Here is a 25,705-nt window from a genome sequence, read left to right on the forward strand (position 1 = left end):
GAACTGCTGTGTGAGAAAATGACCACTACATTCAGGAAAGATAGACTTCATCAGGAATAGAATGGTTGACGTAGTCAGTCAGCATTCCTGTCTAAGATATGCAAAGCCCTTGCCCTTTGGACTGAGTGAAGTGTCGGGGAAGAAAAGGACATAAATCATGACTAATTGTCACAGTTGTAATTCAGTGCCAAAAGTCATCTAGTTCTGTATTAGCAAAGAGAAAAGCACGAGGAAGGAGCGAGGATATTTGGATTCTGGTCCTAGTATTCGATCTGTGTGCAGGTTTTAGGTAAGGCTCTTGATTTTTGGTGGGTTATTTCTTTCACTAATCAAATGTGGCAGATGATGTATGTCAGAGTAGTGCACCAGAGCAAGTACATTTGTGACATACTCTGAAAGAAATGAAAGCTGTAAGATTCAGAGGGAAATAATAATGTCTGCATCTCAGTTATTCTCAAATTAGAGCTGCTTTTCTCCAAGTCCTAGAATTTGAGCTAAATTGAAGAAGTAAAGATTATTTTAAATTTTATGTGGATGCAGTTGGCTTTTTATTGTAGATAAACAAAGGTTTCCTCACAAAAGATCAATATCTAATTACCATTCAAAATCTTGTTTACTGAGGAGTTCTTTGGTTTCCTAACATACATACTTTTAGATCAGAATTTATGTAAGGTAGGGATCTTTTCCTGCTGTAACCTACTGTTTTAATAAGATAAAAGAGAGCCAGTGAGATGGCTCAGCTGCCTCCAAACCTCCAAGATCCGAGTCTGATCCTCAGGACCCACACATTGAAAGGAGCAAATTCACTCACTCGAGATGTTCTCGGACCTACACAAACACCCTCCCTCATGTGCACACAAAATAAATAAATAATTTGAAAACAAAGTAGGGCCGGAGAGATGGTTCTGTAGGTGCAGCACTTGCCAAACTAATGTTAGGACCTGAGTTTGGATCCCCAGAACCCATGTAGAGTCAGGCATGGTGCACACATTCCTGGTCTTCCTGCAACAAGATGGGAGACAGACAGGAGAATTCCCCAGAAGCTCGGGAGCCAGATAGCCTGCATGCACAGCAGTAAGTGGGACACTGACTGCTCCAAAGATGGCGGAAAGCGAGGCTCATACCTGAAGTTGCCCTGTGACCTCCACACGCACACATATGCACACTCTCAGGAAGATTAACAAAGACGAGGAGACTGGAGAGGCAGCTTCAGCAGCTGTCTTCAAGAGGATAAAGTTCAGACTCCAGGTTCTTCAGTGCAAGGGGATCTGACACCTACTTTTGGCCTCCTCAGGCACCCACACACAGAATACACTCACACATAACTACTTTTAAATTTAAAAGACATACTAAATATCTATACTTGTATGTAAATGAGGCTAAAATTTTCACCAAGTTAGCTATGATATGTCATCTGTGTGTAACACAAATTGCTAAATGGTCTTTTTATAAATAACCTAGAGCCTAATATTGGGGTTGAATGCTCAAAGATCAGAGAGACAAAGGAACAAGCCACCTCTTACCTCTAGGGCTCCTCAGCCTGAAAAGCTTTCCTCAGCCAAAAGACTTTAGTTCCTGTCTCCTCACACCTTTACCTGTGTATCTGAGCAGGGCGTTACAAAGTGACAGATGGAGTCTTGGCATTACAGCCACACTGATTCTTGGGCATGCTATACATTTAACTTTATCACTGTACTTGGATCATTCAGGTCCCATGTGTCAGATTTTCAGAGGCTGACTCTTGCGTCCATAGCACACAAGTTGTAGTGCAAGTAGATATTGTATTTGAGCCCTTGACTCCCCAGAATGTCCTGTGCTCCCTTTTCCTTGCCTATCTCATTAGTTCCCTCTGTCCCTTCAGACACTTGTATGCGTCACATGCAGTCCATATTTTCTTTATCATCTTCTTGGATGCCTATGTCTGTGCCATCGTGTAGCTCCGGAATAGTGCTGTAGTGAGCACTGGCCTTCAAGTGCCTCTGTGACATCCTGACTTGGAGTCTGTTGGTAAAACCATCAGTGATGTCACTGGGTCTTAACAGAAGTTCATGTGCTGGTTTTGGGAGAAACCTCCACGGTTACTTTCCTAATGGCTGGACCAGTTCACACTCCCACCAGTAATAATCTCAAGGGCTCCTTTTGGACTCTTTGATAGCATTTATTGTTGTTTTCTTAATGACTTCCATTCTAATTACTGATATTGGAATCTCAGCTTAGCTTTAATTTGCATTTCCCTGATGGTTTATTGAGGTTGGTTATTCTTTATATGTTTATTGCTGTTTGTATTTCAGATTTATTTTGTGTGCGTTTGTGAATGTAACAGTGTCAAAGGACATGTTTGGAATTCAGTTTGCTTCCTGTCACCTTGTAGGGTTCTATCAAAATGTTGTCAGACCTGGATGCAAGCACCTCCACCTACTGAGCCACCCCACTGCTCCTGGATTTTGCTTTTTGAGAACTGTTAATTTCATTAGCCCACTTATTGATCAGGCTGTTTGATTTCTTGTTATTTAGGTTTGTTTTGTTTTGTTTTTTAGTTGTTTGTATAGTTTGTCAGGCATGTCCAACCTGCAGTTCATGGGCCACATGGGTAGAAAGAGACCTAAAACAAAAGTATTAAAACTTAGTTCACATATTATGAGGGGTGTGTGTGTGTCGATCCCTGGGTGTCCTGGAACTCACTCTGTAGACCAGGTTGGCCTCACAGAGATCCGCCTGCCTCTGCCTCCCGAGTGTTGGGATAAAAGGTGTGTGCCACCAGGCGTTGGTGGCACACGCCTTTAATCCCAGCACTCGGGAGGCAGAGCCAGGCGGATCTCTGTGAGTTCGAGGCCAGCCTGGTCTACCAAGTGAGTTCCAGGAAAGACGCAAAGCTACACAGAGAAACCCTGTCTCGAAAAACCAAAAAACAAACAAACAAAAAAAGGTGTGTGCCACCACCACCTAGTTTATTTTTCCTATTTTTGTGAAAAGTGGCATTAGAATTTTAATGATTGCCTTGAATCAGTAGATTGCTTTTGGTAAGGTGGCCATTTTTATAATATAATATAAATTATATTTATATTGCAGTCCATTATCAAGGAAAGTCGAGGCAGGAGCTTAACCATGTGGAATGCTGCTTGTTGACTTGTTCCCTGTGGCTTGAGAAGCTTGCTTTCCTCTGACCCAGGATCTACCCAGGGAGGAACTGCCACAGTGGGTTGGGCCCTCCCACCTTAGTCATCAGCTAAGGAGCCACCCACAGACCTGCCCACAGGCCAGTCTGATGGAGGCAGTTCTTCACTTACTTTCCTCTTCCCAGGTGACTCCAAAATGAGGCAACACACAAACATGTCCGTTTTTATTTTGGAATCATCTCAGAACCATTGGTTAGTTAAATCGCTTCTGATGTGTTAGTGTGAACATGTTCTTCAAGCATTTCTGTGTCTATTTAGTGGAGATTGATTTTATTGAGACAGATTTGTTTTATCTTTTATCATTTATTTATCCAAATTTTGCTAATGTCCCTGGCGGGGTCACATTTTCTAATTTGCAGCTGTGGTGGGGGTAATTACTGTCTGTGTTGTCTTTTTTTTTTTTTTTTTTTTTTTTTGTTTGTTTTTCGAGACAGAGTTTCTCTGTGTAGTTTTGGTGCCTTTCCTGGAACTCACTCTGTAGCCCAGGCTGGCCTCGAACTCACAGAGATCCACCTGCCCTCTGTAGCTGGAGAATTTCTCTCCAGCTCCCGCCACCAAGTCCCGCCAGTCCCAGAGCCCACTTATAAAATAAACATACAGACTCTTACATTATTTAAACTGCTTGGCCATTAACTCAGGCCTATCATTGTCTAGCTCTTACTCTTATATTTAGCCCATTTCTATTAATCTTGACTTGCCACATGGCTCGTGGCTTACCGGCATCTTCATATGCGGCTTGTCATGGTGGCGGCTGGCAGTGTCTCCCTCTCAGCCTTCCACTTCCCAGAATTCTTCTCCTTGTCCCGCCTATACTTCCTGCCTAGCCAATGGCCAATCAGTGATTTATTTACTGACCAATCAGCAACACACTTGACATACAGACCATCCCACAGCACTTCCCCTTTTCTTTTCTTAAAAAGGAAGGTTTTAACCTTTGCATATCTCCAAAGTCAGCTTGGTATATTTGGGAATTTGGGCGTAGCTTCTCTTACTACTTCCTGCTGGAGGGGGGCGCTGTATCTTATGGGGACACAAAGAATATTTTAGGATTATGGAATAGTCCATGAGGCTGTATTGTCTGAGCCAGTTGCCTTCAAACCATTCTGGATGTTGGATCATCTGGGCCATGGTGTCATCGGAGACCTTTCAGGTGGTCTTGGCTGGTCAAACCTGATGTATCTTAATCTGGAACAAATCCATAGCCTCTGGCTTTCTGTGAAAACAAAAGCAGAGCCTCCTTTCCAAAGCAACATATCTTTACATCCAAATTTTGAAGTCAAGGTACCTTTAAAATATACATTTTGGCATAACTCAACAGCTTTTGTAATCAAATGTTTTTCTTCAGTTACGAATATCAAAGAGAACATAATCCAGATTCTCTGTGTGGTAGCCATCTTTACGTGGCTTATTTTTTTATATTAGCTTGAGCCTATTGCTTTAAACTGCAGCCTTCTAAGCCTGAAACGGCGCTGGCGCTGTGGCTGCTGGTTCCGCCCACTTCAGCTTCCCAACATGGCTGTAGTATGTTTTCCACCAGCTCTGGGAGCCATCAACTCTCAGAAATAGTGGGTCTATGCTTCTATCAAAGCAACATGTAGCCCAGAAACCTCTTTTTTTTTTTTTTTTTTTTTTTTTTGTACTAGCAAAGGCTAAATCCACCACATAGCTTAATGTGCCACTTGCAGAGGCCTCATTCCCGCCATACTGCAGGTCGAGCGCGCACGCTAGGAACCGGCCAGCAGTAGCTCAAACATGCAGGCTGCCGCTAGCTTGAAAGAGACAACTAGGAGCTGTTTTTAGCTCCGTTTTAGAATCTTTTTTCTCAGTTTTTAGGTGGAAACTCTTGCCACCACGTTGGACGCCATTTGTAGCTAGAGTTTTCCTGTCTGGCCCACCTCAGGACAAATCTCTCTTACCCGCCGCCAGACCCACAGCCGCTCAGACCCGACCAAGTAAACACAGAGACTTATATTGGTTACTTCCTGCCTAGCCAATGGCCAATCAGTGATTTATTTACTGACCAATCAGCAACACACTTGACATACAGACCATCCCACAGCAGCCCTCTGCCTCCAGAGTGCTGGGATTAAAGGCGTGCGCCACCATCGCCCGGCTCTGTGTTGTCTTTAACCTTGTTATTAATTGAATGTTTGGGGGTTGCTCTCTTGCAGGCCATTTCATAATTCTGAATCATGTCTGATAACGGAGAACTAGAAGACAAGCCCCCAGCACCTCCTGTGCGAATGAGCAGTACCATTTTTAGCACTGGAGGAAAAGATCCTTTATCGGCCAATCACAGTTTGAAACCTTTGCCTTCTGTTCCAGAGGAAAAGAAACCCAGGAACAAAATCATCTCCATATTCTCAGGCACAGAAAAAGGTAAGCAGCTGCTATAATTTCAGAAGCTTCACATTTGCTTGTGATATGTTTCCCATCTTGATATCCTCTATGGTGAATAATAAACAGATCTATGAAAACAGTTTCGAGCTGGAGAGATGGCCCAGTAGTAAGGATCACTTGCTGCTCTTGTAGAGGATGACCCAGGTTTGATTCCCAACAGCCATGGCAGTTTCCCAGGGGATCCAACACCCTTTTCTGGACTCCAGCCTCCGCCTACACCAGGCATACATCTGGTGCACATACGTACACACAGGCAAACACCCATGCACATAAAATAAAAATAAATAAACCTTTTTTTAAAAAATGCTGATAATAGGAACTATTAAACAGACTCTCATGGGCTTGCTGGCACAAATCCTTACTTAGTACAGGAGGATCACTTGAACTCAGGAATTCAAAGCCAGCCTAGAGGACACAAACAAGCAATACTTACTCATTCATGCAGCATCTTACTGTGTAGCCCGAGCTTTTGGTCCTTCTGCCTGCAGGGTGTGCTGTCGTGCCTAGCAAACTACCTGGTAAGTGCGATGGTTGGTTCAGTACGCTCGCTACAGACAGTGCGTTTCTGTTCGTGTCTTCATTTCCTGAGACCTTTATACAGCTTCCTGACAGAGTGAGATTTGTGACTGCCCTAGTCTCTTTTGTGTGGCTTTAACAAAGTACCTGAGACTGGGTACTTTATGTAGGCCTATAATCCCAGCACTCAGGAGGCAGAGGCAGGTGGCTCTCCGTGAGTTTGAGGCCAGCCTGCTCTATATATTAAGCTCCAGTGATCTAAGGCTATATAGTGAACTGTCTCAGTTCTCACCCCACTCCCTGAAAAGGTTTATTTTGTCTATGCTTCTGGTGGCTAGAAACTCCAAACAGCACAACCCTGGTGTCTGATGAGGTCAGTGTCACAGATGGTGAAGATTCAGAAGAGGAGCCAGCTGCTTATGGGAATGTTCAAGATTCAGAAGCAGAAGAGTCAGGAGGGGCCAGTCACCCTTTGTGGGAACCTGCTTCCTCAGAAATCATTGTACTCTCTGACAGCATTAATCTATTGTGAAGGTTGTCATTACCTCCTATAAGGTCCATCTTAAAGTTCCAACTACTTTTCTATACTATTTTTATTGTCGTTGTTTGGTTGATTTTTTGTTTTTCGTTTTGTTTAGACATTCTCTTATAGCTGAGGATGGCCTCAAACTCATGGAGAGACAGGCCTTCTGACTGCTAATCCTCCTGCCTCCACCTCCTAAAGAACATGAATGATTACAGGCATGCAGAACCATGCCCTGCTCTTTTCTATACTGCTCACTGGGGATCAAGCCTCCAAGACATGAACCATTAGAGAACAAGCCATATCTAAACCATAGCAGTGATATTTTTGAGGTCCCATGCTCATGATGGTTAATCTCAGTTGTCAGCTTCATCTAGAACCGAGATGGAAACACCTGCCCACTGTGGGCTGCACTCTTCCCTGGCTGAGATCCTGGACTGTCTCAGTGGGAAAAGGGAGCTGAGCCGAAGGAAGCGTTCATCTTTTTTTGGTTTCTGGTTGTAGTTACAACATGAGAGTAAAACAAAATGAAACTGAGACAGTGTTGGTATAAGAATGGCAATATAGGGGCTGGAGAGATGGCTCAGAGGTTAAGAGCACTGACTGCTCTTCCAGAGGACCTGAGTTCAACTCCCAGCAACCACATGGTGGCTCACAACCATCTGTAATGAGATCTGGTGCCCTCTTCTGGTCATACATGCTATGTACAAAATAAATAAATAAATCTTTAAAAAAAAAAAAAAAAGAAGAAGAATGGCAATATAGAAGCCTGAGTTCAAGTCCCAGCACCCACCTAATGAAGAGAACAAACTCGCATACCACATGCACATGTACGTTAAAAGAAAACAAAGAGGCAGTGTGGGATGGAATCAGTAGGTAAAGTCCTTGTTGGGCAAGCATGAAGGTCTGAGCTCTGTCCTCAGCACCACATAAAAGGCCAGATGTGCAGTGTGTGCCTGTAACCCCAACATTGGGAGGGTGGGGGAGGGAGGGTCAGGCAGTCCAGTCAGTCTAGCTGGCTGATGAGCCTCAGGTTCAGTGAGAGACAGTGTCTCAGAAAATGAGGCAGAGGGTGATGAGCACAGTGTGTAGACCTCTGGCCTCCAAGCTATGCTCACATACACATAAAAAAGATGGACAATATAGGCGGTCACAGTCTTCTGAAATCTTTACTCAGCTATGATTTGAAATTAAGAATGTTTCTTATTTTTCAGTGGTAATGTACCATTTTGTCCTATGTTCTGTCTGGTTAGAAGGAACTGATGCAGTTTCCACATGTCTTTTAAGAAATGTCTGTCAGGGCTGAAAGTAGTGGCACACCCCTTTAGTCTCACAGTGCCAGCACTGAGGGGCAGAGACAGGCAGGTCTCTGAGTTCCAGGCCAGCCAAAGCAAAACAAACAAACACAATCCCAAACAGTTTGTTCAGATCGCCTGTCCATCTTTAGTCAGTTTTTTTTTGGTAGGGTTTTTTGTTGTTGTTGTTGTTGTTGTTGTTGTTTTGTTTTGTTTTTTTTGATTGTTGAGTTCCTCATATACTCTGAATATTGATCCCTTGTTGATTAAATAGTTTGAATATTTTCTCCCATTCAGCAGGTTGTTTCCTCATTCTGTTGACTGTTTTCTTTGTGTTGGAAAAGCTTGTCAGTTTGATATAATCCCCTGGAATTGTACCTTTTATAACAAATTCACTGAAGGGATCCTTTTTTCTTGCCTATTAATGTTTGCTCTGTGTGAATCACCAGGAATTAAATGATAAGCAAAGCAGATGGTGTCCCTACCCTTACAACACTAGTCCAAAAGCTAGTGGAGCTGGGACTGGAACTTGTGGGTACTGCACTTGCCTAGCATGTTGTGAGGCCCTAGGTTCATTTTGGGTGATGGATGGAGTGTCCCATAGCATGTAGTTGAATTGTGAAAGCTGACACAGTGGTAGTGTAAGATGTCTGACTAATTTAGAGTGTTTAGGAAGGCTTTCTTTTTTTTTTAATATTTATTTTATGTATATGAATGACTTGTCTTCATGCACACCAGAAGAGGGAATCGGATCCTATTACCGTGTGATTGCTGGGAATTGAACTCTGGACCTCTGGAAGAGCAACCAGTGTTCTTAACCGCTGAGCCATTTCTCCAGCCCCCTAGGAAGGCTTTCTAAGGACATGAAAACAGAGCTTAAAACTAAAAGGTTAGAATGAAGCAATGGTTAAAGTGTAGTCTATGCCTAGAAAAGAATCGTCAGTGGCCCAGCCACAGGGTCATGGTATACTCACGGGACTGAATGCAGGCCAATGTGAGTTAAAAACAGAGAGGGCACATGATAATTACAGGCAAGTGTGATGTTCACATGGAACTGCACACAGCAGAAACTGAAAAAGTGGGAAAAGATCTGGTCACAAAGGGCCTTGTATTCTGTGCTATAGAACTCAAATTTAGCCTGGCGGTGGTAGCACACGCCTTTAATCCCAGCACTGGGGAGGCAGAGTCGGGAGGATCTGTGAGTTCAAGGCCAGCCTGGTCTACAGAGTGAGATCCAGGACAGACACCAAAACTACACAGAGAAACTCTCTCGAAAAACCAAAAAAAAAAAAAAAAGAAGTCAGGTTTTGTTGGAGGTCTGAGACTACCTTGGAAACTGTCAGGCTTTTGCAGGAGCCTTTAGCCAATTTAGTAGTTTTAATAATGAAAATGGCTTATTATAGGCTCTAGTCAGATAGCTAATGTTGAGTTGATAGAGTGTTCATCAGTGGAGTCAGTTTACACCCAATAATTCAGCCTGTGTGCACTTTTCATATCCGATGGGTTATGAAGATGGTATGTAAACATCCTTTCTTGTCCAGAAGTCCAGTATTAATATTAATACTTGAGAATAAAGACGCTTCTGTGTGATGGAACAAGTTTAGTTTCACTGATTTGGAGATTCCATCACTGGTTGTTAGACTAGAAACTGAGGAGTCTTCCATTTAAGTAGATAATTGTTCTTTCTTCCTCTTTTCTGTTCTGGAATGCACAGAAGTCTTGGGCCTCATTCTGCCAAGTGCTGGGGTCGTAGGCATGAGCCCCCAGGCCCAGTTTCACATGAGGCTGTTCTTAATTGTGACTCCAGCTAGGTCAAATGTAGAAAAAGGCAGTGGCCCTAAGATTCCATGTCAGCATGTGGCTCAGAATTTTACTTCCCTCCTTCCTGCTGCTACTGTTTTGTTATTTAATAGGTTTCAGAAGTGATTCAAAGAAGTTTCCGTGGTCCATTATTTCCCATCAAGTGATCTGCTGTCTGTAGACATCTTATAGATTATTATGTTTGACAAGCAAGAGTGGGAAGTTGACTTATTTTTTAAACATGAGCAGATTTCTTCTCCAAAGCTAGGGTGTCTTGCATAATTATTAATTTCTTCCCAGTGTTGGCATCTAGAGTTGCATCCAATCTGTAGAGCAGGTTTGTCTAGTGCATGTTCATTCTGAGGCTTGCTTTCATATGTTTCAGATGCTGTTTCTAAAACTTCGATCCTCACCCAGGTGCTACTAAAATATGGCCAGTACTTGTGAAAAAACAAGTCGATTAAACAGATTTTAGTTTTAGGGTATCATGTCATTCTCTTTTTAATTAAAAAAATAAACACAAACAAAAGGGTGTAGTGGCCCACGCTTTAATCCCAGCACTCAGGAGGCAGAGGCAAGTGGATCTCTCTGTGAGTTTGAGGCCAGCCTGTTCTACATAGTGAGTTCTGGGACGGCCAGAACTACACAGAGAAATACTTTCTCAAAAAAAAAAAAAAAAAATTGTTATAATTAAACCAGGTGACACATGTCTCTAAATCTTGCACTTAGGAGGTAGAGGCCAGCAGATCTCTTGAGTTTGACGACAGCCATGGCTATATAGAGAGAGACCCTGCCTCAAAAAACAAACAAAGATTTATATTTATTGTGGGTGTCTGTATGCATGTACCTGCAAACTATGGTACATATGTAGGGGTCAGAGGACACTTTGTGAGAGTTGTCTGTCTCCTTCCACGATGTGTGGAGATTGAGCTCAGTTGTCAGGCCTGGCAGCAGGCATCTTTACCCACTGAGCCACCTGGCTCCCACCATTTTCCTTTGAGTGGACTAATATATCTAGGTGCATCTCTTAGCTGCTTACTTATGTTCATGTCTTCCTATAACTTTTTGTTCTACATCACTAACATTTATGAAATGTTCTTTTATATATTTTTTTATTCTTCAAATCCCAAAACTGGCTGGACCTTAGATACAACAAGACCCAGGAATGTTTTTGCTTACACTCTCTTCTTTCCTCTTCCCCGTACTTGTTTGCTGTCCTTTGCTGATTTAGACTGGACTTTTTCCTTGTGTTAGGAAAGGGAGCTTTCAACACCAGCTGGCCTTCCTTATAATCTGGTCACTGGACTCACGTTGATTTTCTGTAAGTCTGGCATAGCTCAGTCACTCTGTGACGCAGTTAGCCGGAATGTTAGATGGGGGACTGGGGCTAATGTGGCCTGAAGTTGATGCCCACCTTGGATTAGGCATCTGTCATCTTAGGTCATCTAAGGAAATGGCATTTTTTCCGGTCATACAATACACATTGGGAAATAGTGAAGAAATTCATCAGGTAACAGGAAAAAAGCCTCTGCAACTGACTTTTTAAAATGAAGCAGCAGATATTCTCATAATACACAGGGGTTTGTTTCTCTGTCATCTTTACAAAGATGATATACAAAGTAAACTATTAGTTCATAGCCAACAAATGCTTTCTCCCGTTTGCAGTATAATGAGTTAGAAGCCCAGGGACATAAAGAGAACTAGAGGTCCTGACCTCAGATTACTCAAGTCAGTCTGGTGGAAAATGAAAGGTTGCTTATGATAGATGTAATTATGTGTTGTAGTAAAGACAACACAATTTTATGTGAGCTTAATAATTGCCTTTCCTTCTGCTCCTTCCCACAATGGGTGTGACCTGCCTTCTTGCCACAACCTTGTTGGTAAATATGTGCACCTGGAGAATCTAGAGGAAGCATGGACATTTTGCAGAAATGTGTCAATATTAGTCAAAAAATGGTATTGTTTCCTGTGAGTGCTAGATTAGTAATGTCTTTATGAGCAAAGAAAAGCATGTGCTAGTGTGTATGTACAGATTTATCAAACAGCAGTGCAGTAGGATCTTTTTGGTTAAACATGGCATATTAACCACATTTTTAATTACTCAGATTCTTTAAAAAAAAATACTTTGCTCTTCCCCCTGAGACTACTAAAATACAGCAAGTACTTGTGAGAAACAAGTGGAGTCAAACAGATTTGGGTTTTAAGATACTGCAATATTTTATTTTTTTATTTTAAAAGATTTGCATTGTGTCTACGTGCATATGCCGAACCTCAAGATCCAACTAAAGTGTCAGTTGAAAAGTCATTTGTTTTTAAAGTCCCTGTGAGGAGAAAGGAAAGGAGAAGCGGTGGCCGTGTCCAGGAGTTGTTAACAGGCGCTTAGAGGATTGCAGTGGAAAGGAAGGAACATGCCTGCCTAAGTGGACAGAGAGACCGTGATTGCAGAGTGGGGTGTATGAGAGAAGGGATCCCCTTTTCTCTCGGAGTCTCGGTGACTCAGGATTAGAGACTGTAGGGAGGGGAGAATGGGATAGCCAGGGTAAACGAGGGGGATCACTTAAGTCTGCATAGGAAGTTATCCAGCGATTACACTGTTTCACTCCATAAAGGCAGCCATACAGATATTTTCATTGCAGATCCCGAAAAGTTGAAGCATCAGAATAAAAAATGCAGATTTGGTCCAAATCATCACACAGAACTCCTTTCTTCTACCTTGTGAACGTGCAGAGTACTTTTTGCCTGTCCTGGCCCTCAGACCAGACACTGGGAGGCTTTCCTCTGGATAAACAGAATGTTCTGGGGGGAAAATACTTTAGATGCCCTGAGCCTTATCCTCATCTTTGATCTAGCTTGTCTCTCAGTTAGTTGTGTAATGTTTTTCTGTAAGAATGAACAGCAAAGGGTCACCAGACATGTGAAGAAAACACTTAGACATTAGAGCCCAGAACAACGGGAAGTACCAGATGACACATGCCTATGAGGCCTACCTGGATAACTAAGTGAAATCAAGGCTAGCTGTAGCCAGATAGCAAGACCCTGCCTCCAAGAATCAGGTAATTTTATTAAATAAATTTAGAAGAAGCATTCCACTTCAGGAGAAAATCAACAAACCAGAAAATCCATCTGCCAGCAAACATGTATATACAGCATAATCTTTGAGGAAAGAAGACAAATTCATGAAATAAAAGAATTTTCAGAGGAAAAAAATGTTGATTTTCAGAGGGAAAAAAATGATCAAAGAATGATGAGAAATAATTCTTGGAAAATCACTGTTTAAAATTAACAGAATAAATGTGATATCAATAGAAGGGTGAAAGGATAATCAAGAACATTCTCCCAGAGTTTTTTTTTTTTTTTTTAAAAAAAAAAACCTCAGATAGGAAATATAAACGAAAACAATTACAATGTTGCAAATAATGGACAAATTAAATAGAATTCAGGAAATAAAGAAATAATGAGAAAAAAGACCCAGGGGCTGGAGAGGTGGCTTAGTGTTTAAGAGCACTTGCTCCTCCTGCGAAGACCTGGGATTGGTTCTTTTTGGTTCCTACCCACAGGATGCTTCCCAACCATCTGAAACTCCAGTTCTAGGGATCCAGTGCTATTTTCTGACCCCGTGGACACTTCACATAAGTGGTGCACTTAGCCTGCATGTGTAAAACACTAGTTCGCACTAAGGAAGGCTGAAGAGATGAGTCAGCAGTTGAGAGCACTGGACACTGCTGTTCTTGCAGAGGACCTAGGTTTGGTTACCAGCATCACATCTACCTGTAACTCTAATGTCTTCTTTTGGCCTTGAGGGTACCTGCACACATACACATAAAAATAAATACGATACTGAGAAGATTATTATTTGATGAGAGGTTACAGTAAAGCAGGAGTAGAATAAGGAGTAATTACTAATGGATACAAGGTTTCTTTAAGGGATGATGAAACTATGCTAGTTACATGGTGATAATGTTTATGGGATTCTGAATATACTAAAAGTCATTGGATTGTACAATTTAAACAGGTAAACGTAACACAGGAGATGGAAGAGAATAATAAAACTTGATTCAAATGATTGCAAAAAAAACGATCAGTAAAGCAGCCGAAACTACATCCTCTAGGAAATCCACTTCGTTTCTGTATGAACTTGCATGTTAGGTTAGATTCAAAGGTTTGCTGGGGTAGGGGGTAAAAGTCAGGGTAGAATGTATGAGTTTAGGTTCATTCTCCACTGAGAAGACAGAGGTAATGTTGTGTACAGGTATATACTGACAAAGTTTCTCTGTGTAGTCCTGGCTGTCCTGGAAAACTCTCTGGAGTCTGTAGACCAGGCTGGCCTAGAACTCACAGAGATCCACCTGCCTCTGCCTCCCACTTGCTGGGATTAAAGGCGTGAGCCACTACCACCCCACAGAAATTTCTTTCCTTAAGATAGATTTCCAAAGCTTACTTTAAAAAAAAAAAAAAAGGTTAGCCGGGCAGTGGTGGCACATGCCTTTAATCCCAGTACTCGGGAGGCAGAGGCAGGCAGATCTCTGTGAGTTTGAGGCCAGCCCGGGCTACCGAATGAGTTCTAGAAAAGGCTCCAAAGCTACACAGAGAAGCCTTGTCTCAAAAAACCAAAAAAGAGAAAGAGCTATACATTTCTTGAACATAGACAGTCTTGGCAAAGTCTTTTTTTTTTTTTTTTTTTTTTTATGTAAGCTCATCTTTTTTTTTTTTTTTTTACTGTTTTTTTTTTTTAATTTAATTTTTTTTTTATTATGTATACAGCATATATGACAGCAGGCCAGAAGAGGGCACCAGATCTCATTACAGATGGTTGTGAGTCACCATGTGGGTGCTGGGAATGGAACTCAGGACCTCTGGAAGAGCAGTCAGTGCTCTTAACCTCTGAGCCATCTCTCCAGCCCCCTTGGCAAATTCTTAACAGTGGTAATCCAACAGTGTATAAAAAGGCAATAGATCCCAGGACTGCAAGCCTAAACATTTGAAAATTGGTGTAACTTAGGATAAGCCATATGATCATTTAAGTAGATGCAGAAAAGACATTTGACATAATCCAATATTCATTTATGAGGTAAGTGTTGAGCAAACTTGAATTTGAAGGAAATGTACTAAATTTGATAAGGGCATGTTAGAAACATTGACTGTTGATATTAAATTGAAAAACAGTGACTGTTTTCACTCCCTGGATCAGTAAAACACAAAAGTTCCTATTACCACCTTTATTGAACCATGTTGTAGAGTAGGGACTAGCCAGTTCAATAGGTTAAGCAAGTAAAATTAAAAAAAATTAGCCAGAGCGGCAGCAGAGGCAGGCAGAGACACGGTCATAATAAAGAACAGAAACTGAGCTTTTACCCGCTGAGGAGTTAGTGAAAACATGGAGATTAAGAGCTTGGAACAGGGACACCTTTAATCCCAGCACCCGGGGCAGGAGCCATCTCAGAACAGATCCGAACATTCGTCCTGAGGCCAACCCAGGTCCCAGCTGCTGATCTTTCAAAACCCAACAACTTGGAGGTGTTGGTGAGATTGCCCTACTGAACAACCTGCTCGGCTGAGATCCGTTCGGGAGAGGTTTCAGAATCCTACAATCTGCAGTCTGAGGAAACAAGATCAGCTGAGGAGTTGATGAATGAGCAAAACGTGACCTGAGAACACAAAAGAAGGTGCCGCCCAGCCACCGAACCAGATCACCAGAATCATAAGCCCACCCTACACCTACTGGGAACAGGTAAGCCCCCATCTTCGGACTGGCAGATCAGGTCTCTAGCCCCTAGGTCCTACCCATCGGAGTCCCAGGGACCAGACAGCTACCTTTCCCTGCTCCCCCATCAAAAACAAAAAAAAACAGAAAACCTACCCATACGAACCTAACAACCACTGGAGCCATAAGCCCACCTGCACCAGTTGGGAACAACTGCTCCCTGAGACAGAACCACTAACACTGATTGGACTAAGCTGCTCCGGGAGAAACAGCCTAACGCACCGATTTAACCAAGAATTCCTAGTGGACCAAGACTAACAATTAGAACAAGAGAGGCACCTTCAGACACAGACACTGCCTACACCAAGCAGAGGAAGAGATGAGTAGACAGACGCCAGTGCAAAAATACAGGCAACAACATAAAGACCTATGTGACAACATCAGAACATCAGTGATTCTACACCTGCAAGACCTGAACATACCAAGGCAGAAGAAGCAGAAGGAATCAATCCTAAAAATGACTTTAAGAAGATGATGGCTTACAGAGGAAATGAAAAACTCCCTTAAAGAGAAAATAAAAAATTCTCTTAAAGAAATGGAAGGAAAAAAAATAAAATAAAATTATCCAAATTAGGAAGGACATGCAAGCCTTTCCTTAGCTTACCACAGAACATTACTTTATAGAAAATTCTGTGATGCCTCAAAAATTTTAAAAATAGCCGGGTGGTGGTGGCGCACACCTTAAATCCTAGAACTAGGGATGCAGTGGCAGGGGGATCTCTGTGAATTCGAGGCCAGCCTGGTCTACAGAGTGAGTTCCAGGACAGCCAGGACTTTCACAGAGAAACCCCAGGGGCGGGGTTAAAAGTAAGTAGAAAAGATCAGTCTTGAAGAATGAGTTTTATTTTGTATTTCCTGGTGGGGCTGACCCCAAACTGCAAGCATGCTAAATGAGCACAAGCAACCTCTGAGCTGCATCCCAAACCCCAAAACTACCATTTTTAGTAGCATCAAAAATTAATAAGTCTTCTTGTGCAGAAGTATGATAAAGTAGTGGCAGGATCTGTATTCTGTCTCCCTATACCAGCAAACATTGCTGAGAGAAATTAAAGACCTAATTTATTGAGATTTGCTGTTGCTCAAGGATCAGAAGGCAAGGTGTCAATAAACTCTAAATAGATTTATAAATTAAATACAGTTCCTGTCACAGCCCTAGAAGGCTTTGTAGAAATTTAAAATATTCTTCATTTCATAGAGTAATGTAGAGAACCTGAAATAATCCCAGCAGATTTGAAAAAAGTAAAAAAACAAAAAAAGGACTTAGACTGTACTTTCAGTGTTTATATAAAGATGGCAGTAATCAAGGTACCAGGGTTGGCATAATGATAGACATGATTTGAGGAGAGCAAAGCATCCAGAAATAGACCCACAGGTTTAGGAGCTACAGGTTAGAGAAGGAGGACTGGGGAGGAGAAGCATTGGTGTGTTTGAATTTGCAAAGGATGTTATAGTGATGTAGCAAGAGTGTTGAAAAAAAAATTTTGCAGTGGAACCATAGGAAAGTTGGGTAATATAAAGATGTTACATTTACAAACTATAATGAAAAGGAAAGTGTAAGCCATGTGTGGTGGCTCATGCGTTCAACCTTAATATCTATAGGTTGATACAGAAGAATTATCGTGAATTTGAGGCCAGTGTAGACTGGAGAATAAGGCCCTGTCTCAGAAAAGCAAGTTGGAGGAGGAGGAGGAGGGAGAGAAGGAGGACTTCAGCTTGCTCAAGTGGCCTCTATAAATGTGTCTGTGGAGACACCTCCAGCAGGGTGCAGGCTGTGTGTGCCAGTTTCCTATCAGCCACTGTTCCCAGTGGAAGATTCTTCTGCAATAACTTCATTCCTCATCAGTTTCAGGAAAAATACAAACACAATAACAAATGCCGTAATTAGCTTTGTTTAAAGAGATTATTTTCTCTCCCTACCCCCATGCCCTCTAGGAAGTAAAAAGAAAGAAAAAGAACGGCCAGAGATTTCTCCTCCATCTGATTTTGAACACACCATCCATGTTGGCTTTGACGCTGTTACTGGAGAGTTCACTGTAAGTTTACCTGAGCGAGGTTTGTTTTTGACAGTAAAACAGTGCTGAAGGGTTGTAGGGATTGTTCAGTGAAGAGAAGCACTTACTGTACAAGTGTGAGGACCCAAGTTTAAATCCCCAGAATGCACACAACACAGAATACAGAAGTAATTGTAGTACTCCTACAGTATGATGGGAGACTAGAGAATCTGAAGGCTCACAGGGCAGCTAGCGTGGTATATAAGTCGTAAAAACAAGAGACCTTGTCTCCAGGTGGAAGACAGTGATGTCTGAGATGACCCTGTGACCCCTGCAAATGTGCACACACGCAAGAAACTGAAAAGGGTACTTGAGCATTTTTAGTATTTAAGTTTGAAATCAGTTTTTCTCTCTGGTTTTTTGAGGCAGGATTTTTATGTAGCCCAGGCTGGCCTCCTGTGAACTCATTTTGTTTTTGAGTCTGGTCTTGAACTCAGTCCTCCTGTTTCTGCCTTCCATGTGCTGGGGTGATAGCTATGGGCTAACATGACTGGTGTTAAGCTTTTCTATCCCATGTGATGATTAGGTTTTTTTCCTTTGTTATTGTTTGTTTAAAGCAAATTCTCACTATGATCCCAGTAGAACCTGGAACTCTGAATCCTCCTAAGAGTGTGGGGTTACATGCTGACTATTATAACTAGCATTAGTTGTCAGTTCTTACTGTTTTATGTTTGTCATAAAAATATTAGTAATTGGGGCTGGAGAGGTGGCTCAGAACTACATAAATGCAGGCAAAACATTCATATATATAAAATAACCGTTAGCTGTGTGGTGGCGGTGCACGCCTTTAATCCCAGCACTCAGGAGGCAGAGCCTAGTGGATCTCTGTGAGTTTGAGGCCAGCTTGGTCTACAGAGTGAGATCCAGGACAGGCACCAAAACTACATGGAGAAACCCTATCTCGGATTAAAAAAAAATAATAATAACCTTTAAATAAATTAGTAGTCGGATGACCTTTTTCTCTAGAGAGCTGAACCTATCAATTATAGGTACAAAAAAAAAAAAAAAAAAAAAAAAAAAAAAAAAAAACAGATACAGAGGAATGGACTTTTAGGGCTGAGTAATGGCTCAATTGACTCAGTTGACCTGAGTTCAGGTCCCTAGAACTCAAAAGCCAGATGTTATACTGTGATCCTGCACTCCCAACCTACTTGTAACATTCTAGGTCAGTGGAAGACCTAGGTCAAACAAAAGTGAGAGCCACCTGATGACCACACTAGAGTCTTTTCTTTGACCACATAGTCCTTTAAAAAAAAAACAAACAAACAAACTATACTTTTGGCAGGATGTGGTGGTGTACATCTTTAATCCCAGCACTTAGGAGGCAGAGGCAGTCCTATCTCTGAATTGGAGGCCAGCCTAGTGTACAGAGTGAGTTCCAGGACAGCCAGAGCTACATAGAGAAATCTTATCTCAAAAAAACTATATATCTGTAATTCCAATACCAAAGCACCTAAGGGAAGTATTAGGCTGAGCTATATAGTTAAAACTTTGTTTAAAAACTAAATAGGAGTCGAGCGGTGGTGGCGCACGCCTGTAATCCCAGCACTCGGGAGGCAGAGGCAGGCGGATCTCTGTGAGTTCGAGGCCAGCCTGGTCTCCAAAGTGAGTTCCAGGAAAGGCGCAAAGCTACACAAAGAAACCCTGTCTCGAAAAACCAAAAAAAAACTAAATAGGGCCTGTAGAACTGCTCAGTAGTTAAGAGCACTTGTTCTTGCAGAGGACAATTCCTACACTCACATCGAAGTTCACAACCATCCATGACATGTGCTTTATAGACAGACATAGATGTGGGCAAAACATTCATACATAAATCCAAAAAAAGAATAATACATTTTTTAGAAAACTTTTTTTAGCAAAGCCTAAAATGTATGTGTATTGGTTGGTTGTCATTGGTCTATGAAAATGTTCTTTGTTAGAGCAGTTCACATCATAACTGACCTATGGATTACTTCTCGCTAGGGCATGCCAGAACAGTGGGCAAGGCTGCTGCAGACCTCCAACATCACCAAACTAGAGCAGAAAAAGAACCCTCAGGCTGTGCTGGACGTCCTGAAGTTCTACGACTCGAACACTGTGAAGCAGAAGTACCTGAGCTTCACTCCGCCCGGTAAGACGGCTGGGAGGAAGAGACGGGGCCAGCTGCTGTCCTCCTCCTGCATACATCTGCCTTCAGAGAGTGACGACAGGGGTCTCATCGTTTCCAGAAATGGAGTAGGGGATGTTTTGGCTCTGTTTATTCAGTCTTTTCCTCTTTGGTGCTTTTAAATGACTGCCAGTGATAGAAGGCGCAAAAGGTCTGAATTTATAGACAAGCTCATGCTGGAGATGGTTATTGTTAGTGGGATAAAATGGAAGTTTTTTATATAAATAAATGGCAGGCTTTGAAATGAAAAGTGTTTTTCTACTCAGCTGGGTGTGCTGAAAAACACCCTTAATCCCATCTGGGTGGCAGAGATAGGCAGATCTCTGTGAGTTCAAGGCCACTCTGGTCTACATTTTGAGTTCCACACCACCCTAAGATCCTGTCGTTCCCCCCCCCAAAAAAAAAAAAAATGGACTGGAAAAATGGCTCAGGGATTAAGAGCACTTGTTGTTCTTAGAAGACCCAGGTTCAGTTCTCAGCACCCACACAGTGGCTCAAACCATTCCTAACTCCAGTTCCAAGAAATCCAGTGCCTTCTTTTGACCTCTGGGGCACCAGACAGATGTGATGCACATAGATGCATGAAGGCAAAACACTGGTGTACACAAAATAAATAAAATCTACATTTGGGGTGGGAGAGAAAGAAAGAACGACTAGCAGGGACTATATAGCAAATACCAGGCCAGCCAGAGCTACATAGCAAAACCCTCTCTGCTTTTTGTTTTGTTTTGTTGTTTGTTTGTTTGTTTGTTTGTTTTTTGGGCTTTTTGCTGGTCGTATTCTGGTTTTCTCTTTCAAACTGGTAATATCTTTTCTGTTTCACATTTAGAGAAAGATGGCTTTCCTTCTGGAACACCAGCAGTAAGTTAATAATTTATTATAGTTTATGTTCTAATGTAGGTTACCTGAAACAAGTCTTCTTATTTTGCTTGCTAAAATATAAAACAGTTAGATGTGATAGCCCATGTCTCTAACCTCATCACTCAAGAAGCCAAGGTGGTGAACTCACTGTGAGTTTGAAGGACCGTGTCTCAAAAGACATAAAATTAGCCATCAGATAAATATCTGTGTAGTTTTTGTTTTTGTTTTAAGTTAGCTACTTGATTAGTTGAAGGAAAGAAGCTTTATTAAATATTAAATAAGTAGGATTTGGGCGGGCACTTTAAAGCAACTAAACTTTATAAAGCCCTCCAGAGCAATTTAGCTACTTCTCCAGTGCTGCAGTATCGAACTTAAGTATGGTGAACTGGGTGGCTTACTCTCTTCTCCCCAAACCTCCTATCAGTACCCTCCTGAGTATGGTAAACTGTGGCACATTCTAAGTAGCTAAAACATGCCCGCTCCTTTTCTTGCTTTATTAACCTGGATCTTTAATGCCTCAAAGTGAGGTTTGTGTCTACAGCATTCGAGGACCTTTGCTTTTGTCCTGTGAGTAGTTTGCTTCCTTACAGAGCACTGTGTGTGCTTATGTAAAGGGCAGGAATAGTACTCCAGTATACTTGAGAGCCATGGATGTAGCTCAGTGGTAGAGCAGTTACACCATACACGGGCCTTGGGTTCAAGCCTTAGCAGAGCCGCCTCTCCACTAAAAATGATACTGACTGTATGTATTCATTTACTTTGTGATTGGTTGTATCAGATCCAGTGAAATTCATGTTTTTAAATGAACTGTTGAAGAAAGAAAGTTTTAAAAATACTTTTAAAGGGGCGTCACATTTTAACCTTTTAATTTTTTTGGCTTATCCTCCTTTTTTGCTCCTGTGATGAGTGCAGCTGAATACCAAGGGATCAGAAACATCAGCAGCAGTGACAGAGGAAGACGATGATGATGAAGATGCTGCTCCTCCTGTCATTGCCCCTCGGCCAGATCATACGAAATCAGTGAGTGACTGACTGACGACCTGCACTGTGTGTTTTTAAAAACGTAGTCAAGATGCTTAAAGGCCCTCAAGCTTAAAATATAGTAGTACGGGCCGGGCAGTGGTGGCGCACGCCTTTAATCCCTGCATTTGGGAGGCAGAGCCACGTGGATCTCTGTGAGTTCGAGGCCAGCCTGGTCTACAGAGTGAGTACCAGGACAGGCACCAAAACTATACATAGAAACCCTGTCTCAAAAATATATATATATTAGTGTGGAGAAAACTTGGTTATTTATCAAAACATACTTTTTGGAGCTGATGGAATGACTTGGCAGATAAAGGTGTTTACCACCAAGCCTGACAGTGTACATTCAATCCCCAGGACCCAAATGGTAGAGGGAGAAGTAACTCCTACCAGTTGTCCTCTGACCGCCTGCTGCACATTATGATGCATGTGCATATACACACAATAAGTAAATTAAAACTAATAAAAACTACTTAGAAAAGTAATGTCTTGAGTAGGCATGGTGGTGCCCATCCTAATCCCAGCATGATAGGTGGATCTCTGGGAGCTGGAGGCCACATTTTAGTGAGTTCCAGGCCAACTAGAGCTACATACTAAGGCCCTGAACCTCATCTCTAAAAGCAAACAAAAAAGACAATTAACAGCTTCTTTAAAAGTTAAAGTACTTAGCTCACTGGGTTTTCCTATATTTTTTCCTCTGTTCTAAAGATCTATTTCTTTAGCTTTCTCAATATAGATAGCTATTATATCTAAAACTAAATCATTGCTGTTCCCTGGGTTATGTATTTGACCTTGTTCTCAAAGACTGTATGTTTGTTCAAGAGGCATTTAGGAGTGAAATTACTTACTGACTAAGAGAATTTTAAGAGTAGGAGCCTTAGTGGTGCCAGCAGTGAGAACCCGATCCCGTACTGTCCTTCCTGCTGTGATGAGGTAGAATGCAGTATGGTGTTTATGCTGCCCCAGGACTCCACTCAACTCAGCAGACAGAGCTGAGACTGATGCAGTGGTAGAGGACTGTTTTCTTTATGAGTCAGGACTGGCTGGCTGAGAGGAAATGATCAATGTCGAGTTTGTGTAAAACTCACCGAGAGGGTGTGGCTCTAGTTATTTCAACACCAAGACTTATTCTTTCCTGTTACTAAGGTGTGCTTTTTATTTATTATTTTTTTTATGTGTGTGGATATTTTGCCTGGGTATATATCTGTGCACCACTTTGTACCTGTTGCCTATGGAGGTATTGATAAGGGCATCAAATCCTCTGGAACTGAGTTACAGATGGTTATGAGCAGCCATGTGTGTGCTGGGAATTAAAACTGGGTCCTTTGGAGAAGTAACTAGTGCTCTTAATCACTCAGCCATCTCTCTATCCCCACAAGTGTGCTTCTTTCCATTACATTGTTCTCAGTACTTTAGATATAGTCACACTGGAATTTCATAGACCTATTTTGCTAGATACTTTCAAAACACATACATGGCCGGGCGGTGGTGGCGCACGCCTTTAATCCCAGCACTCGGGAGGCAGAGCCAGGCGGATCTCTGTGAGTTCGAGGCCAGCCTGGGCTACCAAGTGAGTTCCAGGAAAAGGCGCAAAGCTACACAGAGAAACCCTGTCTCGAAAAACCAAAAAAAAAAAAAAAAAAAACACACATACATGCTGTGACCAAAAAAAGTTAAACATTGTTTTCCTGGTTACTTGTTGTGGGGAGGTAAAAGGGTCTTACAGTAGCCCAAAGTGTCTGTCCTTTGACTTCCTGTATACCTCCTGAGTGCTAGGCTTACAGACATGCGTCACTATGCCTGGCAGTTATGTGTTTGTTGTGTGAATATACTGTGCCATTCTTCAAAACAGTGGGAAAGATAACTTAGTTTTGCTATTTAAAAAAAAAAAAAATACATTTTCTGCTACTAAGACCATCTGAAAATGTTTTTTTTCTCAAGTCTCAACAGTGAACTATATTTCTACAGATTTACACACGGTCTGTTATCGACCCTATTCCTGCTCCAGTTGGTGATTCTAATGTTGATGGTGGTGCCAAGTCTTCAGACAAACAGAAAAAGAAAGCCAAGATGACAGATGAAGAGATTATGGAGAAATTAAGTATGCAGTCTATATTTTCCTAAAAACATTTGGCCCAAAGCTGGTGATAATTGCTGCCCAGGGGAAGCATTTGCTTAGTGTGTGTAAAACCCTTGGTCCCTGCCAGCCACATCCAAAGGACATAGTTTAAAACCCTGTCAAAGGGACTTGTATGCAGCTTCTCAATACAAACCTATAAAAATGTCCCTTGTGTGCTGGTGAGATGGCTCAGTGGGAAAGGACACTTGCAACCAAGCCTGATGACTGAGTTCGATCCCTAGCATCCACGTGGAGGAAGGAGAGAACCGACCCTCCCTCCCAATTTTCTGACTTCTATGTATGCAGACATATGCATGCACCCACACATATACATACATACTAAACAAAAAAGAAACATAAAGTGTTCCTAAAGAATGTGACTTTCTGTAATATGTATCAGCATACAGTATGTAGGGGGTTCTTTTTCTTTCCTTATAGTCCACCATTGTTGGCTTAGGTCAAGCATTAAAAGGTAACAATAGTATCTGTTGACAAATCTACAGCAGCTTCACAGAGCACTGACCTAGGAGTCAAGGAAAGATTCCCTGTAGCTAGCGTTTAAATCATGGGTGTGCTCTAGTTACTGATTTTATTCCTCAACACTTTCAAGTACAAACCTGCTTTTACCCCGGCAGTTTGTGGAAATACATAATATCCTTCTCTTTGGCAAGCTGCTCCTTTCAAACACTAGACCAGGACAGTGGCTGCCACCATTTAGTCGTGACCTCTAGTTACCTCGCCCCCTTGTGCCGCAGTTCTTTTTTCAGTATCTCACTGGGGCCTTGGCTTTGTGTTTATAGCTTGGAGCGGTGCAGTACTTAGGTGGATTATAACTTTGCTTCATCTAGTCATGTCTTGCCTTAAGCAGCTGACAATGCTGAGTCATTTTCTCCTGTTTTGACTTAATAGTAAATATGAGTTTAAATTAAGATTTTTTCCAATTTCTTGAATTTAATATTTATTTCTTAGTATATTGAAGTTTTTTCAAAATACTTAGTTTTTCTGGGCAGTGGTGGTGCAAGCCTTTAATCCCAGCACTCGGGAGGCAGAGGCAGGGGGATCAACCAGCCTGGTCTACAGAATGAGTTCCAGGACAGCCAGGGCTACACAGAGAAACCCTGTCTTAAAACAAAACAAAACAAAAGGTGAAAGATGGACTGGAAGAGTTTGAAAGGCATTTAAGGGTCCTTCAGTTAGCTTTTTACTCATTTATTATTTCTGATAGTAAGTCATTCACAGCTTATCAAAGTCATAGATGGTCATGGTGGCTTTTACCTGTAATCTCAGCATTTAGGAAGTTGAGCCAGGAGTATTGGTGTGAGTTCAAAGCTAGCCTGGACCACATATTAGGTTCTGGGTTAGCCAAGGCTATCTCAATCAATTAAGAAAAGGGCTAGGGGTGGAGCTGAGCTGGTAGAGTGCTTACCTAGCATGCCCTGTTGTATAATGGGTTCACATGGATCCATGGAAAGAATCCTTTCCAGCTGCAGGGTGAATTCACCCCTAAGGACTGAATCACCCTTGCTCAGCAAAGGGCCCTTTTATTGTTACACAAATCACACCTTTAAAAAGTCAATTTCCATATACCAAAGTCTTTGATCTAAGCCCCCCAGAGGGATAATGCCAAATGCAAATTCTCAGTAACAGTACCACAGTTTTCTGGGTTGTTAGTAAGTTTGCATAGGAAAATTCTCAGATAAGACTTCAAACAGAAGGTATGGAGCCGGGGTGCAATCACAAAAGGCAGAGCAAAGCCAGGTACTAACATTCCAGTTTCAAACTGGTTATAGCTTTGTGGGAATTCTCCCATCAATGCCCTAAGATGTTTGATCTCCAGCACTACATACATGGGACAGGATGGTGCATACTTGCATCCCAGCATCTGTGAGGTAGAAGCAAGAGGGTCAAAAGTTGGGGCTGGAGAGATGGCTCAGCAGTTAAGAGCACAGCCTGTTCTTCCAGAGGTCCTGAGTTCAATTCCCAGCAACCACATGGTGGCTCACTACCATCCGTAATGAAATCTGGCGCCCTCTT

General features: G+C 42.0%; 1 protein-coding gene across 2 annotated transcripts in view; it reads left to right on the forward strand.

Annotated features, from left to right (window-relative positions):
- The window catches only part of Pak2 (p21 (RAC1) activated kinase 2), a 67,606-nt gene that overhangs the window by 20,962 nt on the left and 20,939 nt on the right, over nt 1-25,705 (forward strand). For both annotated transcript variants that reach the window (XM_059277700.1, XM_059277701.1), the window contains exons 2-7: nt 5,348-5,555; nt 17,404-17,504; nt 19,485-19,632; nt 20,498-20,529; nt 21,442-21,549; nt 23,521-23,653. In XM_059277700.1, coding sequence (XP_059133683.1) covers nt 5,369-5,555; nt 17,404-17,504; nt 19,485-19,632; nt 20,498-20,529; nt 21,442-21,549; nt 23,521-23,653 — 709 coding nt within the window. In that variant the 5' untranslated portion in view covers nt 5,348-5,368. The remainder of the gene's footprint in view (nt 1-5,347; nt 5,556-17,403; nt 17,505-19,484; nt 19,633-20,497; nt 20,530-21,441; nt 21,550-23,520; nt 23,654-25,705) is intronic.

The sequence above is a fragment of the Peromyscus eremicus genome, chromosome 12, assembly GCF_949786415.1.
Source record: "Peromyscus eremicus chromosome 12, PerEre_H2_v1, whole genome shotgun sequence".
NCBI classification, from domain to species: Eukaryota; Metazoa; Chordata; class Mammalia; order Rodentia; family Cricetidae; genus Peromyscus; species Peromyscus eremicus.